This window comes from Oxyura jamaicensis, chromosome 3 (genome assembly GCF_011077185.1).
Source record: "Oxyura jamaicensis isolate SHBP4307 breed ruddy duck chromosome 3, BPBGC_Ojam_1.0, whole genome shotgun sequence".
Classification (NCBI taxonomy): Eukaryota; Metazoa; Chordata; class Aves; order Anseriformes; family Anatidae; genus Oxyura; species Oxyura jamaicensis.
In genome coordinates this window covers 102,596,917-102,612,188 of record NC_048895.1, presented here as the reverse complement: position 1 = coordinate 102,612,188, position 15,272 = coordinate 102,596,917, and the positions used below count along the sequence as shown (strand labels likewise).

General features: G+C 45.2%; 1 protein-coding gene across 5 annotated transcripts in view; it reads right to left on the bottom strand.

The window, feature by feature from the left end:
* The window catches only part of ASAP2 (ArfGAP with SH3 domain, ankyrin repeat and PH domain 2), an 88,615-nt gene extending 73,621 nt beyond the window's left edge, over positions 1-14,994 (bottom strand). For 3 of the 5 annotated variants that reach the window (XM_035322720.1, XM_035322721.1, XM_035322722.1), the window contains exon 1: positions 14,611-14,993. In XM_035322720.1, the coding sequence (XP_035178611.1) occupies positions 14,611-14,736 (126 nt within the window). In that variant the 5' untranslated portion in view covers positions 14,737-14,993. Of the gene's footprint in view, positions 1-14,610 lie in introns of all 5 variants that reach the window. The other 2 variants (XM_035322723.1, XM_035322724.1) reach the window with 1 other exon arrangement.
* Positions 14,995-15,272: the final 278 nt, after the last annotated feature.

Here is a 15,272-nt window from a genome sequence, read left to right as displayed (position 1 = left end):
GGCAGAGAACATTTAGGCTCTGAGCTTCTGTGCATCCAGCCAAGGGTACGCGTGGTGGAAGGAGGTAACACCGTTGCCCTGGGAAATTAATACTTGTAAGTAAAAGGCAATTCCGTTACAGAGGTAAAAGATGGGAAAATCTGACACCGCTATACACCAACACACTTGAGCACAATGATGTGTTTTAATAAAAAATGACGTCATTGTACAAGGTCAAGCAAGTGATCCCTAGAAATCTGATAGATCTACAAAACTGCTTGTATCAATGAATCGAAATCTCAGTGAGAGTTTCAGACTCTACAAAGAGCTGGTCATCACCACACCACACTGCTGCATGCTGAGCAAAGAAGGTGCACACTCACCAGTCAAGTGCTCCGTGCTTCCCCTGCTACATAACGTAGGAAATGCAACAGCAAGGGAAGCAGGAGGCAGATACGAAGCATTTTTAAGAAACCTCCTGCCTAAGAAAAAAGAATGGAGACATCCTACTTATACCAACCATTTCTCCGGAACACATCCACCCCCTGCTTTATGTTATAGTGAGAAATATTATCCCTATTTACCTGCTCTTTCAACAATTTTTCCACCCAAATTGCAGCAATCTGCTTTCAAAGCCAAGACGAGCAGATTTCAAACAGAGATCTCATAAGCAAAGTAAGACCCGATGCACTCGCTCTTTACAATAGATCATTTTGAAAGAAAGGATGTGGAAATAAAACTTTATTTCTTAATATTCAAGTTGCAGTAGCCAATTGCTGACATCCATACCCACATACTTAATACTGCATGCTTCAACAACCTAAGATACATCACTATGTAAAATAAAATCACATTTTTTCAAGGATCACGCTTCTGAAGACAAAGTTCCTGAGTTGAACAACCCAGTAAACTTAGGCGCCCCTTTACTGGAGGTGAAACACTGCCGTCCTCGTCCCGCGGGGGCACTGCCCCAGCTTTGTGTTCACGTTTCTGTCTGCAGCCCCCAAAGCCCAGCTGCTGGGAGAGGCTGATCCTCCCTCTGTATCGTTCCTTTTGCGGATTTCTCAATTCAGTGCTCTTTTCCCTGGGATTAAATCCTTTCATACAGCATCAGAACCAACAAGAATTAATCTCTGCAGAACGTAATGCCCCTTCATACAGCACACGATGAGCTTTTTGAATAGATAATTTTGCGTTTTAGATGGATATAATCATCAAATGAAACAATTTCAGGTACTCAAAGTTCCCTTATCAGTGGCCTGATTTAGTTTCAGTCGTCTTTCAATCTCTCTACTTAAACCAGGCAGATACCCCAGCTGCAATCCCTACAAAACAAACAAAAACTAAGTAGTAAGATTTCTCTATGTGTGATGCACTTAATCCACCTTAAAAATGAGAACCTCTGCGGTGTGTGCGCACAGATAAACTGGATGCGATAAAGTGACTCGTCCCTCCCCAGCCAGAACTTCTTTGACTCTAATTTATTTATGAAGTAATTCAAAGGACTGGAAGTTGGAAATTAACAAAGAAAAGAGCTACAGCAGTGTAGCACATTCAAACCTCTACCTTAGCAGACTTCTGAGAAGAATTTCTTCCTTGTATCTAATCTAAAGCCACCCTCTTTTAGTTTAAAGCCATCACCCCTGGTCCCATCACTCCACCCCGACAAGGAGTCTCTCCCCAGCTCTCCCGTAAGGCCCCTGTAGGCACTGGAAGGCCACTAAATGAACCATCAGGATCTGTGTTACAAACATCTTTTATATATATGCCATATATATATATAGGAGGTGAAAGGGAATATAAGGCACGCAGACTTTGCCCAGTTTATGACACCCCTGGAACTTTTAGGATACCATATTCCTACAAGGAATGACAGATAACTAGAGGGGATTCAAGAGACAAAGACAAATCACCTCGACAGTACCAAATCTCCCTAGGAAACACTGCACAAGCTGTTAAAATTAGGATACTGGCAGCATATTAATTACTACAGTTTTGTTTTCTTTACTGATGAGTTGTTTCCTTTTGCATTTTAATGCATTTTGTCCAGTTGCACTTGCCAGTTCTGACATTAAAGCACAGTGTCCAACGGTAAAACTAATTTCCTCCTGAAATATTATGAAATTATTTCTGATCTCTAGTGGCGTCTGAACTTCAGCCTGGGATTTGCACCCCCCCATAATGCAGTATATATATCGCCTTTGAAAATCTCTGTGTGGTTTCTCAGCATTAATACATTTTTTGCAGTGGAAGAGGAACTGCGTGACAGCGCAATTAACAGCGGCTAATGCAAAGAAAAGATTAGCCCAGTTATGGCACTCAAACATTTGGTAACATCACTATCTTCCTCTCTTGGCTAAATGGAAAAAAGAAACTGCGTTGATTTCATTTTGGTGCTGCTGTCGTGCTGTAGCTATCAGTAAAGAGCTTGAGCTCCTGCTGTAAAAATCCCTAAAATAACAGCCTATTAATTTGCATTTAGGGAATTTGTTTCTAAATGAAAGAATGCATCCATTTGTTTCAGGTGCCCAGCTGAAGAGGTCTTAGGACACTATTACAGCCTTGTAAACAACGACCTGAAGTTCTGCTGGAGTCTCAGTAGCTTTATACACAGCTAAAATTAACGGTACAGGCACTCCTGTCACTAAGGGCAGAAGAGCAAGTGAATCTTAAGTTATTAGCGCATCCATAGTAGACATAAAATACCCATTTATACCGTATTCGATGTAAAAATAAAAGCCTTCCCTACAGGGTGACATCTGCCAAAATAATCAGGGAGTTCAAGTACACAAAAATATCTATGAAATGCAGTGACTAGAAGCTTCCCTCCCCCGCTGACCACTGGGAAGACAGGTAGCAGGCAGTGCGTCAACCTAAGACAAAACCCTGCACAACTTCTGCATGTAAAATCACAGCAATTTCGAGCAGAGAAGCAGGGCCAGGCCCATCAGCACTTCTGTTGCATTCCCAAAAGAAATGGGAAACAGCTACAGGGCCAGTGCCTGAAACTCACGAGACAACTGCCTGAGTCTCTGCGACCTTACACCCCCACCAAACCCACAAGGCTTGGGAAGGAGGCGGCTGACACTAGCACTCTACCCCAGCACAGCGCAAAAATCTTTACATGAAAAGCCCATCATCCACAAGCAGAGCAGTTAAGCAACAGAAAAGCACAAACTAAGCAAAAGAATAAATGAAAGACAAAAGGCAGCTCACAAAAGAGTTATTAATTCATTGCTGCTTTAGTCCTCCCCTCTTCAGCACTGCTAGTGTCTAGCCTGCATGAAGCTAAGTGTGGGAGGACTCTGCTGTCCCTGGTTGTGTTGTTGTGTAACATACACCTACAGGGCTGTAAAACAAACAAATGATTAAAAGCATGTGCTTCGCAAGGCTCTCTGCTGCATGTTTTGCATGTGACAAGCGAGCAGGGGCTCTGCGTTTGCATGGGCTAAGGAAATTTCCACTCGTAGTGCTAGAGCCCAACAGTAATCCTGTTTGATTGAAGGGGCTTAAAATGATTAGGAAATGCATTTGTTTCTAACTTGCCTTCCCTAAAACACAGTCTAAACTTCCTTCAAACTGCATGTTCTAGGAAAGAAATCTTGCACCAACAAAGAACATAAGCCATAAAACATGAGAAAATAATCCACACGGATGTTCACGTCGCTTCGCCCCTTCTTTCCCTTCCTATATGCTCTCTAAACGTAGAACAAAGCTTCCAGGAACGTACAAGTAATTTGCTCAGCTCTAATCACTTCAGCTGTTTTGATGTATCTGCACGCATGCTTAGCATAATGCCCAGACAGAATTATAGATTTCAGACCAGAACTACATTGATAATCTGATCTTTAATCAGGGAGAGCCGAGGGGTCTGCAAACAGCAGGTGCTTCTGTGCACCACGCTGCTCCAAGACAATGGGGAGCAGGGCTTCGGCTTTCCCTCTCGGTTCTGTTTTTTCTTGGTTTATGAAGTCAGATGCCAGAATTCATACCAGCGGTTCTTTCATGTTAACTTTTACAGCCACCTATTAAAGAACACTCCAAAGAAATAGTCTCACCGCGCAACGTCACTTCCATAGTAAATATTTTTGCGAAACAGTGCTCGCAAATAGGAAGAAGGAAATTTTTCAAATTCTGCCCAACACCTACTCCCTCAAAAACAAAGCCTCCTGCTCTGCACGAAAAATCCTACATCATGCTACCCAAGCTTATGGCTGCAAAGCAGCATTGCTTAAAAGAACGTCGCTATTCAGTTACAGCACTGTATCTCAGTTCCTCCATCAATAAACTCTCCCCCGTAAAGCAAATTATTTTATCTTTCCAAACACAATTAACTTTGAGACGTACACAGCAGCTAACCAAGTCTGAATAACACTTCACCCTATCCACTTTCTGGATGTGGACACACAGAACTCTTTCCATTCTCCTGAACTGTGGGTAGGATGGGTGCATGGTATTGCCATCTGGCCACTTCCCTCCATCACTGTTCCTTCTCCATCTTCCCCACCTGCCTCCTTACCCTGCTGTCCCTCTTCACGTTAGCCCTCTGCCATTTGTGTCCTACTTGCTGCATCAACACCGCTGCATTCTCCCATCCCCTGCAGATCCTGGCCATTCTCATTTCTCTGAACTCGCTTACACTCCTGATACCTGTCCTTCCACCCTTCGTAGCGGGGCAGAGGGCAGCCCCCACCCTCCTCCACCCCGCATACACTACCACCGAGCTTCAGCTGGCTGGCTGATTCCCCATGCCCCAAGTCTGGTTTTAACCCCGACTATTTTCTTGCTCTTCACTTTTGACTGATCCTCGTGCTACTTCATAAACAATTCATCTACCTTCTGACTCTAGTGTTCTTACATTCCCTTTTTCTGTTGCTTCCTAGCCAAGTTTACTCCTCCTCTCAACACAAACAGTGACAGAAATTTCATGCAAGAAGTCTGGATTTAGTCCAAACAAAAGAAGCTGGTAGTCATCTTAATCACAGGAGAATCTAGTATCTAACAGCAAAAACTCTTCCTGCTTAGGTCCCAGCAGGAGCCACTGCATACAGTGAGCACTTTGAATAGAGAAGAGCTTTTGCTCAGTGCTAACAAATGTGAGTGCGTGGGGAAAAGGCTGGGGAAAACAAAAGTCCCCTACCACCAACTTGCAAGGAACTAAACAGTTACAAACACCAAACTTCTGGTTGTCCTGTAACTTCAACCACATTTTCCAGATGGGTTTAAGGAAAAGAAAAAAGTCTCAGAGAAAATGCACTGAAGCGGGGATTTTACCTTTACGTGAAACCTGCCTGCAATCATCCCCTACAGCTTCAGAAGCACGGTTCTCAGGGATTCTGTTTTTCATAAGAAATTGCCTGCACTGGTGAAGGAGTGCAGAGGGAGCCACCACATCGCATCCAGAGGAGCAGAAACGCTGTTTAAACAAGTCTCAAAATCACAGCATTACAGAAAGAAAAATGGGCTTAAGATCAGACATGACTTCAAAGCACTTTCCAAATCTTTTTAAAAGCCATTCATGGCCTAAACAATCCCGTCAGCTCTCTGGTGCCCTCCCAGTGCCACTGTTCCTCTCTGCTGCATTCTTCCGCAGCGTCCTGAGAAACTCCCCAGACCCTTCATTCACAAGTTTTCCCTGTGTGAAGTTCTTGCCCATCTGACTACAGCTTCAAAACTGAAAGCAAACATGAAAGCATGGTCTTCAGGCAACAGCTGCTGAAAAGACCCTTTTGCACTATTTTTTAAACTCTTCTAAAAGCAGGAAGTGGGGCTGGTGACTTTGCTAGCCTGCCACTCGCCCAGGGATACTTAGGAGCTTTGAATAAGAACATTTCTCCTCAATTTAACAGTCGTGGTCTGTTTATGTATCTGTTGCCATCATTTTTATTAGCTGCAAATACTTCTTATTTTCATCCCGACTTTCTTTTTATCCATCTGTGCCTAAAACAGGCATCATCCCACTCTTCAGAGGATTTATCAGGTGTATTTGCTCATCCTCATCCTAATTCTTTCAGAATCCCTGAAAATAAGTTAACCAGCCCCAACAAATCGAATGCTTTAAGCTCAGAGTTTTGTTTACTACTTTTCTAACTTGTGTTTGTATTTCCACTATCCATTGTATCTTCTCACCCAGGTCAAGCTCCCAGCCTGTGGCAGAGCAATCACTGAGACCTGGCAATCCCTGCATTACCTTTACTACTACATTCTAACCACGTAACATCCCTTCCTTCTCTCCTCACAGCTCTACGTGCCTGAAGAATGGTTTTGTTTTCCTTACTGCCTGCTGCTATAACTAAAGAAACCGGACCTTTCCAAATTTGCCCGTTACCTTTACTCACACTCCTCAATGTACTACATTCCTCTGATGACCTTTTTCTTCCCATTTCTGACAGGCTCTGCTCGTTTGTGATGTTCTTCTCCAGGTGTTTCAAGTCCACATTTTTCCCCACAGTTTTCCCCTTTCTTGGGACATTTCCTAAATATTTTTTCGTGTTTTAGTAAATAAACTCTTCAGTTCTGCTGACTTAGCCAGCTCTCAGTTTAATGACTTGCTCCTAAATACAACTTTTTGGCTTATTTTGCTTTGTTTTTCCTTTTAATTGCTTTGTTTGGCTTTTGGTATACAATGAATCAACCCCTAATGATTCAACAAAACACTTCGCTCGTTTCCAGTCTGATCCACAGCAGCCATTTGATTGCTGCCTTTAAGTCAGCGACTCTCACAGCAGCTTCTCCTGCTCCTACGTTTCCTCCTGCAAAAAAAATGAACATCTCGGCCTGTCATCACAGATGTCTGACCATAATGTAGCTGAAACACAGCTCTTGTTTTTCCCCCTTGCACTCTTCCTCCATGCCTGCAACGTTAGCGCACGCTTTACCAGATTATAGCCAACAGGTTTTCTTGCAATGAAACCTATCACCAACCAGACTCCTTCAGCACAGTATTCCTACTACAAGCTTCGAGCTTCTCACCATTTAATTTTGACTGTTACAAAATTCTGGCCTTGTGTGGTGGTTTTACGGTGCTAGGCAGCTGAACACCACAACCGCCCTCTCACTCCTGCTCCTCAGATGAGGAGGGGAAGAAGTAAAGGAAAGAACAACTCACAGGTTGAGATAAGGATGATTTAATTAAAGAGAAATATATATATACATATATATATATATATATATTATTAAGGAAATATTATTATTAATTAAACAATTCAACTAAAGGGAAAAAAGGGAAAGGGGAAGAGGGAGGGGGAAAGGGAATAACAAAACAAACCAAGTAAAGGCCATGTGGAAGTGCAGAGGAAAGAAATTACTCTCTACTTCCCACAAATGAGCGATGCTTGACCACGTCCTTGAAGCAGGGCCTCAACGCACGTAGCCAGTGTTCGGGAGGAGGACAGACATTTTCGCAACGAGAGCCCACCCCTCCCCTCTTCTTCCTTTTTCCACCTTTTATTGCTGAGTGTGACATCATATGGTATGGAATATCCCTTTGGTTGGTTGAGGTCAGCTGCCCTGCTGATGTTTCTTTCTCACTTTTTTGCCCACCCCTAGGAGGGTCAGAGAGAGTCCTGATGCTGTGCCAGCACTTCTCAGCAGCAGACACAACACCAGTGTGATACCACTGCTGTTCTAGCTCCAAGTGCAGAGCACAGCACTGTATGGGCTGCTGCAGGGAAAGTTAACATCCCAGCCAAACCCAGTACACCTTGACAAGCACAGCCTTCCTCAGTCACATCCACTCGTGACACCACTAAAAAGCCTTTCATTTGTCTTCTCTGCAAAGCATCCCCCTCCATACTTGCAACAGAACTCTCTTTTGCTGCAATTGTCAGATGATGGTCTTTGATTTTAACGCTCACAAGCAGGCAACACCAACCACCTTCACTTCTGATTCCCTTTCCTCTGATCAGACTTACCCCAGCCACCAGCACCCGCTTGTTTTTTCAGAATCACACCCTCAAGGTTTCCCTACCTGGTAGTTTTGTTACTGACGCTTATTTTTCATAGAACCTACAAACTTTCCTGATCTACACACATCACTAATCAGAGTGGGAAGGAGAGTGGGGATGGAAAATGTTACCACAGCAGGGAAGCGCACAGAAAGATTTCATCCATCAAGTATCCCCTGACTTTCCTCTTTTCTTCTTTTTTTCCTACCCACAGGAGAACGTTCTTCCCTCTCCAGCAGCTTCAAGAAGAACCTAACATTTATTTGAAGCCAGTGAGGACAGAAGGCAGGTAAGGTCACTTGCCCATCCCTAAAGGAGGGCCCCAGGGGTGTGGAGCCCCACTGAGCTCTAGGACCACGGACAGGGCTGCCTTGCCCCTTCCAGCACTTGGCCCCACCGCTCACAGCCACCCAAGGGGGGACAAGTCCAGGGAGCTCCCCCAGGGGAGGCAGGACAGAACACTGAAACCCTTGGCAGCAGAGCTTTAAGGAAGGCAGAGGGGTGAGGAGACTGTTAAGCAGCAACAAAGTACAGGGAAGCTCCAATGACAGCCAAGACAGTGGATGGAACGGCTACTCAAAATGGGGCCATGGTCCAACTCTTCTGGAGCTTCAGTGGTAAGCGTTACTTGTTTCCGGGGAACAGGATCTGACAGGGAGCACAGGGGTCTTAACAGCGAGGCTCAGGAACTTTAGACAAGGAATGGTTATATATACAAACACAAAAAAATGTGGAAGGCAAAAATTGAAAAAAAATAAAAAGAGTTGATCTCAAATGTTTAAGAACAACTACTCTAATGCATATGAATAAAAAGAAACCACAGGGGCTGAGCTACTGGTTTGCTTTTATTCTGCTGTCCATCAGCCATGGTGCGTTGCACACATGGACACTAAGTGCTTTGGAGTAGGAAGCAGGTTTTTGTCCTGACAAAACGATGGCCCCACCCTTACCAAGCACTGCTGTATGTTCTGGTATGGAGAGAACAGCGTGAGGGAAAGGAGAGGAACCTAAGGTGGGTTAAACGTAAGCAGAAAGAATTATCCTCTTTCCATATCTAACTCTTTTATCAGCAGCATGAAGACAGTCCAGTGAAGCTGGTCCTGAGAAATGCAACAGCACTAGAGAAAAAGTCAGAAGATAAAAGCCACAGTTAGTGAAATAATTTGGCAACGTGTATATTTTCCATTGATACTCCGAGCAGGAATGAGGCATTTGGTATTAGGAAGCAGATGTCCCATTGGATGCACCAAGGTAAGGTGCAAAACAACCTACTTACATGGCTAGAAATTGCTGTAACTGACTGCACTGTCTGTACCCTAAACGTTCAGGGCTGCAATTCTCTATTTTCTAACACACACAGAGCTCCAGCTGCAAACCTACAATTCAGTTCCTGTATTTCCCCAACTTCCATCTTCTATTTTCCTCTCGGAAAAGAAAAAAAATTCCCACACTCCTTCTGAAATCATAACGCCATTTGTGTCATAACGACTTTTCCAGAAACTTCTCTGGATGCTAATGACAAACAAATATGACTCCAGAAAGGAAGCAGAAGTGGAAAACACAAAAGTCTTAAACAACACTGTATGTATGGAACTGTATTTGGTAATGAGATAAGAAAAGCAGGCAAATATGTGCTAGAAGGAGCACCTTTTAGTGAGCACAAAGATATATTTTAATAGAAGGAAGTACACAGGTAATAGTAGTGAGTTTTCCACAGTGCAATATAGCATGATGTTTTCTACTACTTCTCAAAATACACAAAAACATCTTCACACCGATTTCCAAAGCAAGACACTATCACAAACGCAGTATAAGACACAACCCCAGCCCTGAAGCCCTAACAAACCAAAACCACCTAACGGGAAAGTACGAATTTTGGTAACACATACGTGTATCCAGACTCACGTTCACTGATCCTCTCGAGCTGTTTTTACCTCTTGCCCTCCTTAGCTTTGCAGAACCACAATGGAGCAGGGAGGATTAAAAGAAATTCTAACATACAAGAGGAATTCAACAAGAGTCAATCCCTTACGCCTCTCTAAATCAGCTGAAAGCTGTGCCATTACCTTAGAGGGGATGGAGTTGTTTTCATTGCCGATACAAAAATTTGTGTTGTAAGTGACAGGGAGGAAGGATAGGACCTGATACTGAAAATGGTACACTGCATTCCCAGGAATGGGAATTACAAAAAAAAAAACAAAACAAAACCAATAAAAAATACACAACTGCTCATTTTAACTGTTAAATGACAGACACATTAAGGTGCCATGGTCATGGAAGAGCACCTAGAGAAGAAAAGCAAATACAGACCTGAAATTACAAGTTAACATTAATTTCACAGAGTTTATAGAAATTCCTAGACAGGTTTTTAATTTTAATTGTTTGAGGTTTATTTTTTACATCCAGCCAACTGAGACCATCTTTGCCTACCACCACACTTTCTTTTGCCTTTACACCATCCATCGTTCCACCACACATTGGTCCTGTCTGCTTACAACACATTCACCGCAGTAGGAAGTGCAGCTGTGCTGGGGGAGGCAATCCACTAGCCTATTAAACTTCTGTCAGTGTTTCCATTCTCATCTCTTCATGTGCTTGCTGTGAAGTAAGGCAGGGTAAACTTTGCACCTCAAACCCTAACTTAGATTGAATGGTCCTCAGCGCATCAAACAACTCCCCGTTTACAGGGCAGCCTGAACAAGAACTCCCCTGCCCCTTCGTTCTTGATTCAGAAGCACCTCAGTACACACACAAAAATAGGTAAAATACATACTTGAGATTTTCATAAGTCTTACCAGAAAAGACTGGAATCAAAGCTTAACCCATGCTTCAAAATAAAGTGGCACGCTTGGATACTGTTCATTAAATCACTCTATAAAATAATAATTTCCAAAACTCTTTAGTAATCACTAGTATTAGGACCATTTTGCAGGCTCCATTACAGTTTAGGGACTATTTTATTTAATGTAGAGCACATAAAAGAGGGAAGTATATGTTCCAAGTAATAGCAGTACTAAAACCAAATTTTTGAGCATTCACAGCTTAAGAACGGTCAGTACATGGTTTCAGATCCTGTAATAAAGGGAGACCAGCAGCAGTAAGCTGAAAAGGCTGCATTTGTCAAACGAGATTACTGATTTCAAGCAACCCCTCCCCCCAGCCATGTGACCATGCTCTGGACTATATCAATTAAAACTTGTTCAATCTTGGTCACTATCATGCACGCAAAGATTAAACAGTAACCTGTAAGGCCTGAGACATACCACTCACTTGTAACTTGGCTTTAGCAGGAGCTAAAGAGATTTCCATCGTTTTGCTAAGCAACATCCTTGTCTGAGAACAATACAGAAACTACACAATTCCTTGCCTTTGGAAATCACTCTGTGCCCCAAGAGCATGCCTCTCCTAATCCCTTTCCACTACCGAAAGCAAAGGATCGGATTCTCTTTCTTGAATAGGCAGCGGTTTCCAAGCGTGTGCACTTCTGGGGATCTCAAAGACCATAATGAGCGGTCTGTAATTAGTCTTTACAATTACACAGAACAGTAAGACTCCAAGTATTTTCAGCTGATATTAAAAATCAATCATACTTGGCAAACAACAGAGGTCAGTTCACCCAAGTTCAGGAAATGCTGATTTAAGGCAACACCAATGCCCACAGAGACCTAACTGGTAAATTAGCCACACACACTCGTCCAGCATCTCATCGATTTCCTCACTTAACAAGCCCTTTACCACTCCATCACAGAAAGCAAGGCCTCATTAAGGAACTTTTAAGACATTATTAGATACCTGCTCATTAACTAAGACAGAGTTACAAAACTGGTAGCCAGCAGTGTTAACAGTAAGCACAGAAGGCTTCCCATTAGGATCTGGAAGCAGATATCTTTGTTTGCACAGAGGTGAACTCAGGCTAAGAAGTCACACCAGCCCCCAGCTTCTGTGCTACCTCCCCGCATCTCTGCCTGCAAGGGAGCACAGGGCACGAGAGAGACTCCAGCTAGCTTCAGACAGGCTCAGTGCGGTCCAGAACCAGATCTCCTAGGAAAAGCAGGTAAGAGACATCCACTAAACAGCACTATTTACCAGTCCGAGCTTTTTATTTTGTTGATTTAAGTATTAAGTTTTCATTTTTCAGGATACCGAAGTGCCTCCAGTTAACAAACTGCCTCTTTCACAGTCATTTGTAAAATCAATCCATATACAAAGCCAGTAGCGAGGGTTCAACTTACCAATTAACCACACTGAGTAACACATTCCCTAAATCATACCCAGCCAAACCTCCTAGTTTTCCATACTGTACTGTACACTGCAGCGGCGTAGTGCACACTGGGAACTGATGCTTCACCGTGCTTGTGACACTGGAAATGCAAGCGGGTTCCCCGTGTTACCTGTACATTTTTAGATGCCTTCTTTGCTAAGCCTTTGTTCACAACAACCTCATGAACTAATTCTTGCCCAGCCTTTTGGAAGAAAAACATGCTTAGTGCTGACTTCTCTGTTACACAATTTATATCAACATTTTTATCAAAGGATCACATTTAACCTGAAAAACCAGGCATATTACACTGAAGGACCTGAGTATTACCAAACCAAAGTAGTGTAAGTCTACAAACAGATTTCACAGTTTTGAAACCATTAAAATTTTTGTTGTTCTTGATGCATCAAAGCACAAAAAATCAGTAGTCACTTAAATACATGCTGTAGGACTTCAGCATGAACGGGCAGCAACTGCTGATATTTTGCCAGAAGTGCTAGATAGATCAGTAAGATTAAGAAAGCCATAGCCAGTGCAATTTCTCATCATCTGCCTTGCAAATGTTCCTTGGATCTGTAAGACACTAGGCACATTCACTACCATCTTTATCAGAAAAGCTAATTTTTGAAGTGTCTAATATCTGAAATATGCAGCGATACAAACTAACACTCAACATCCTGCCTGAGTTTTTTTTTTTTTTTTTTTTTTTTTTTACAAATCCCACAGCGGTGTATCAGCGACCTGATACAAGAAAAATGCCAAGCATACAGATTAAATAAGAAAGGAATCCACTGATGCAAACTTTTCAGTGCGTGTCATTCTCCTAACATTAGGAAAGTTTCCAAGATGCAACTCGTTGAGTTGAATTTTTTGGAAGACCTTAAGATGCACACTATAAACTATAGATTTCATATCATGTATACATGTTGTGAAAATGAACATGAAAAACAGCCATGAAAAGCAAACTTTTTTTTTTTTTGCATTTTTTACCTGAGAAACTACGTGCCATTCTTGCAAACACTGAGCTTGAGAAACTGAGGCTAAGACGAAAATGAAATTTTGTGAAACCCATAATAAAAATCTCTCAACCTAGAAAAACTGCTTCTGATCCCAATGCTTACGCTAACTCCTATTTGGTGTCAACCAGTTTTTAGGCAGCTGTACCTTACAACTTCAGGGGTTCACTGTTACCGATATTCTTTAAGTCACCTTTCACAGAATCCTGGCTACAAAACTGTTGATCCTAAGACTATCAGGCTAATAAGGTATAATTAAAGCCAGGCATTTAAGTGCAAGCTTGCATGGAAGAAAATTACCTCAGGAACAAAACAGTAATTCGTTCTGCGCAGATTATTTTGAATTCAACTCCTTGCTTTAGTGGTTTTGGGAACTGGCAAAACAGGAAAATCTTGAAAAGGGTGTTTAAACACCTAACCTGGGTTTTGTTCACTTAATAATCCATTGCTAGTGGCAGTTCTTTTGTAAGAAGGGCCACTAGCTACTGACAAGGTTCTTTTGCTGAAGAGGCTCTTTTCAAAAGCCATGCTTACTGCAAAAACAAACCGACTCCACACACACCGCCAGAACTGATGTAACAGGTAGACGGGGCAAATTAATCTACATCACAAATATCCCCTCCCACAAGTTTCTTCTGAGGAGCTGCTGGAGGAGGCAGGATGCAGAGAGGCTCCTTTCATTGTGCGCATACGGCTGGGATGAGGAATGTGCTCTGTGTTCAGACCTGTCCCAGCTTTCCGTCTGGTGGGAAGCGGGAGGGAAAAAGGCTCCGTCTCTCAGCGCTGCCGGCAGCCACCCTCCTCGGCAGGGGTGGCTCTCACCAACAGGTTCAGCGACACGCTTCGGGCGCCGTTCAGGGGAGGCACACAGCTCTCCTCCCCCGACAAAAGCCGCTCGCAGGAAACGTGCAGCCCTATCTATGGGGAGACAAAAAGAGGGGGCTCAGCCCCCCAGGGGAGAGGTTCTGGGGCGGCTGCAGGGAGGGCAGGGCTCCTGAGGGAAGGTTACCTTAAAACACACACCTTGGGGAAGCGGAGGGGGTTCAGTCGGGACTAGGATAAGGATTAAATCCCACCTGTGCCAGGAGGGAGAGGACACACGCCCGAGCCCACACCAAACGTCTGGGGGCCGGTTCAGGTGTCGCTGCGAAGGCCGGAGGGGGGCAGCGCTTCGTCCCTTCCCCCTTCCCTTTCTTCCCCGTCCCCGGGCGGGCGAGCCCCGTTTCCTCCCGGCGGCAGCCGAGGGCGCTGCTCGGGGCCGGGTGGGGAGAGGCAGCGGCAGGAGGCGGCAGGAGGCGGCGGCGCCTTGTTCGCCGCGGCCAGGCCGAGGGGGCTGCGCAGCCCCGCTCCGCTCGGCGCCCCCCTTCCCTCCCCTTCCCCTTCCTTTCCCTGCCCTCCTCGGGGGGCTCACCTCCTCGATGGCCGCCACCGTGTTCCTGCACTGGGCCATCCGGGTGGTGAAGTTGGAGGCGGTGGGCGACTTGTAATCCTCATTGGTCTCGGACACGAATTCCGACACGGAGATCTGGTCCGGCATGGCGGGGCGGGGATGAGGGGAGGGCAGAGGGGAGGGGAAGGGGGGGAAGCGGGCGGCTCCGGGGGGGGAAGGGAGGGCCGAGGGGGGGCTCCCCCCCCCCCTCACATCGCTCGGCAACCGGCGGCGGCGGCAGCGCCCTCCCGGCCGTTGTTCCTCCGCCGCCACACAAGGAAATTCCCCGCACCCACACTCCTCCTCCTCTTCCTCCTCCCCGCCCGGGCACGCAGCACCGGGGGCCGGGCACACGCCCAGCGGCGGCGGCGGGGAGCTGGCTCTTCACCCCGCCTTCCTCCCCTCCCTTCTCCTCCTCCTGCCCTCCCTCACACACCGACACACGCACACGGGGCGGAGGCGCGGCCGCACGACGCCCCCCTCGCCCCCCGGCGCCCGCCCTCAGAAGATGGCGGCCCCCTGCCCAGCCCGCCTCGCCATCTCCCCCCTGCCGCCACGGCGGGCACCGGCCGGCTGATGGCAGGGCGAACCTGGCAGGGCGAACCCGGCCGTGCGATTAAAAAATGTGTTTAAAAACAGCGAAC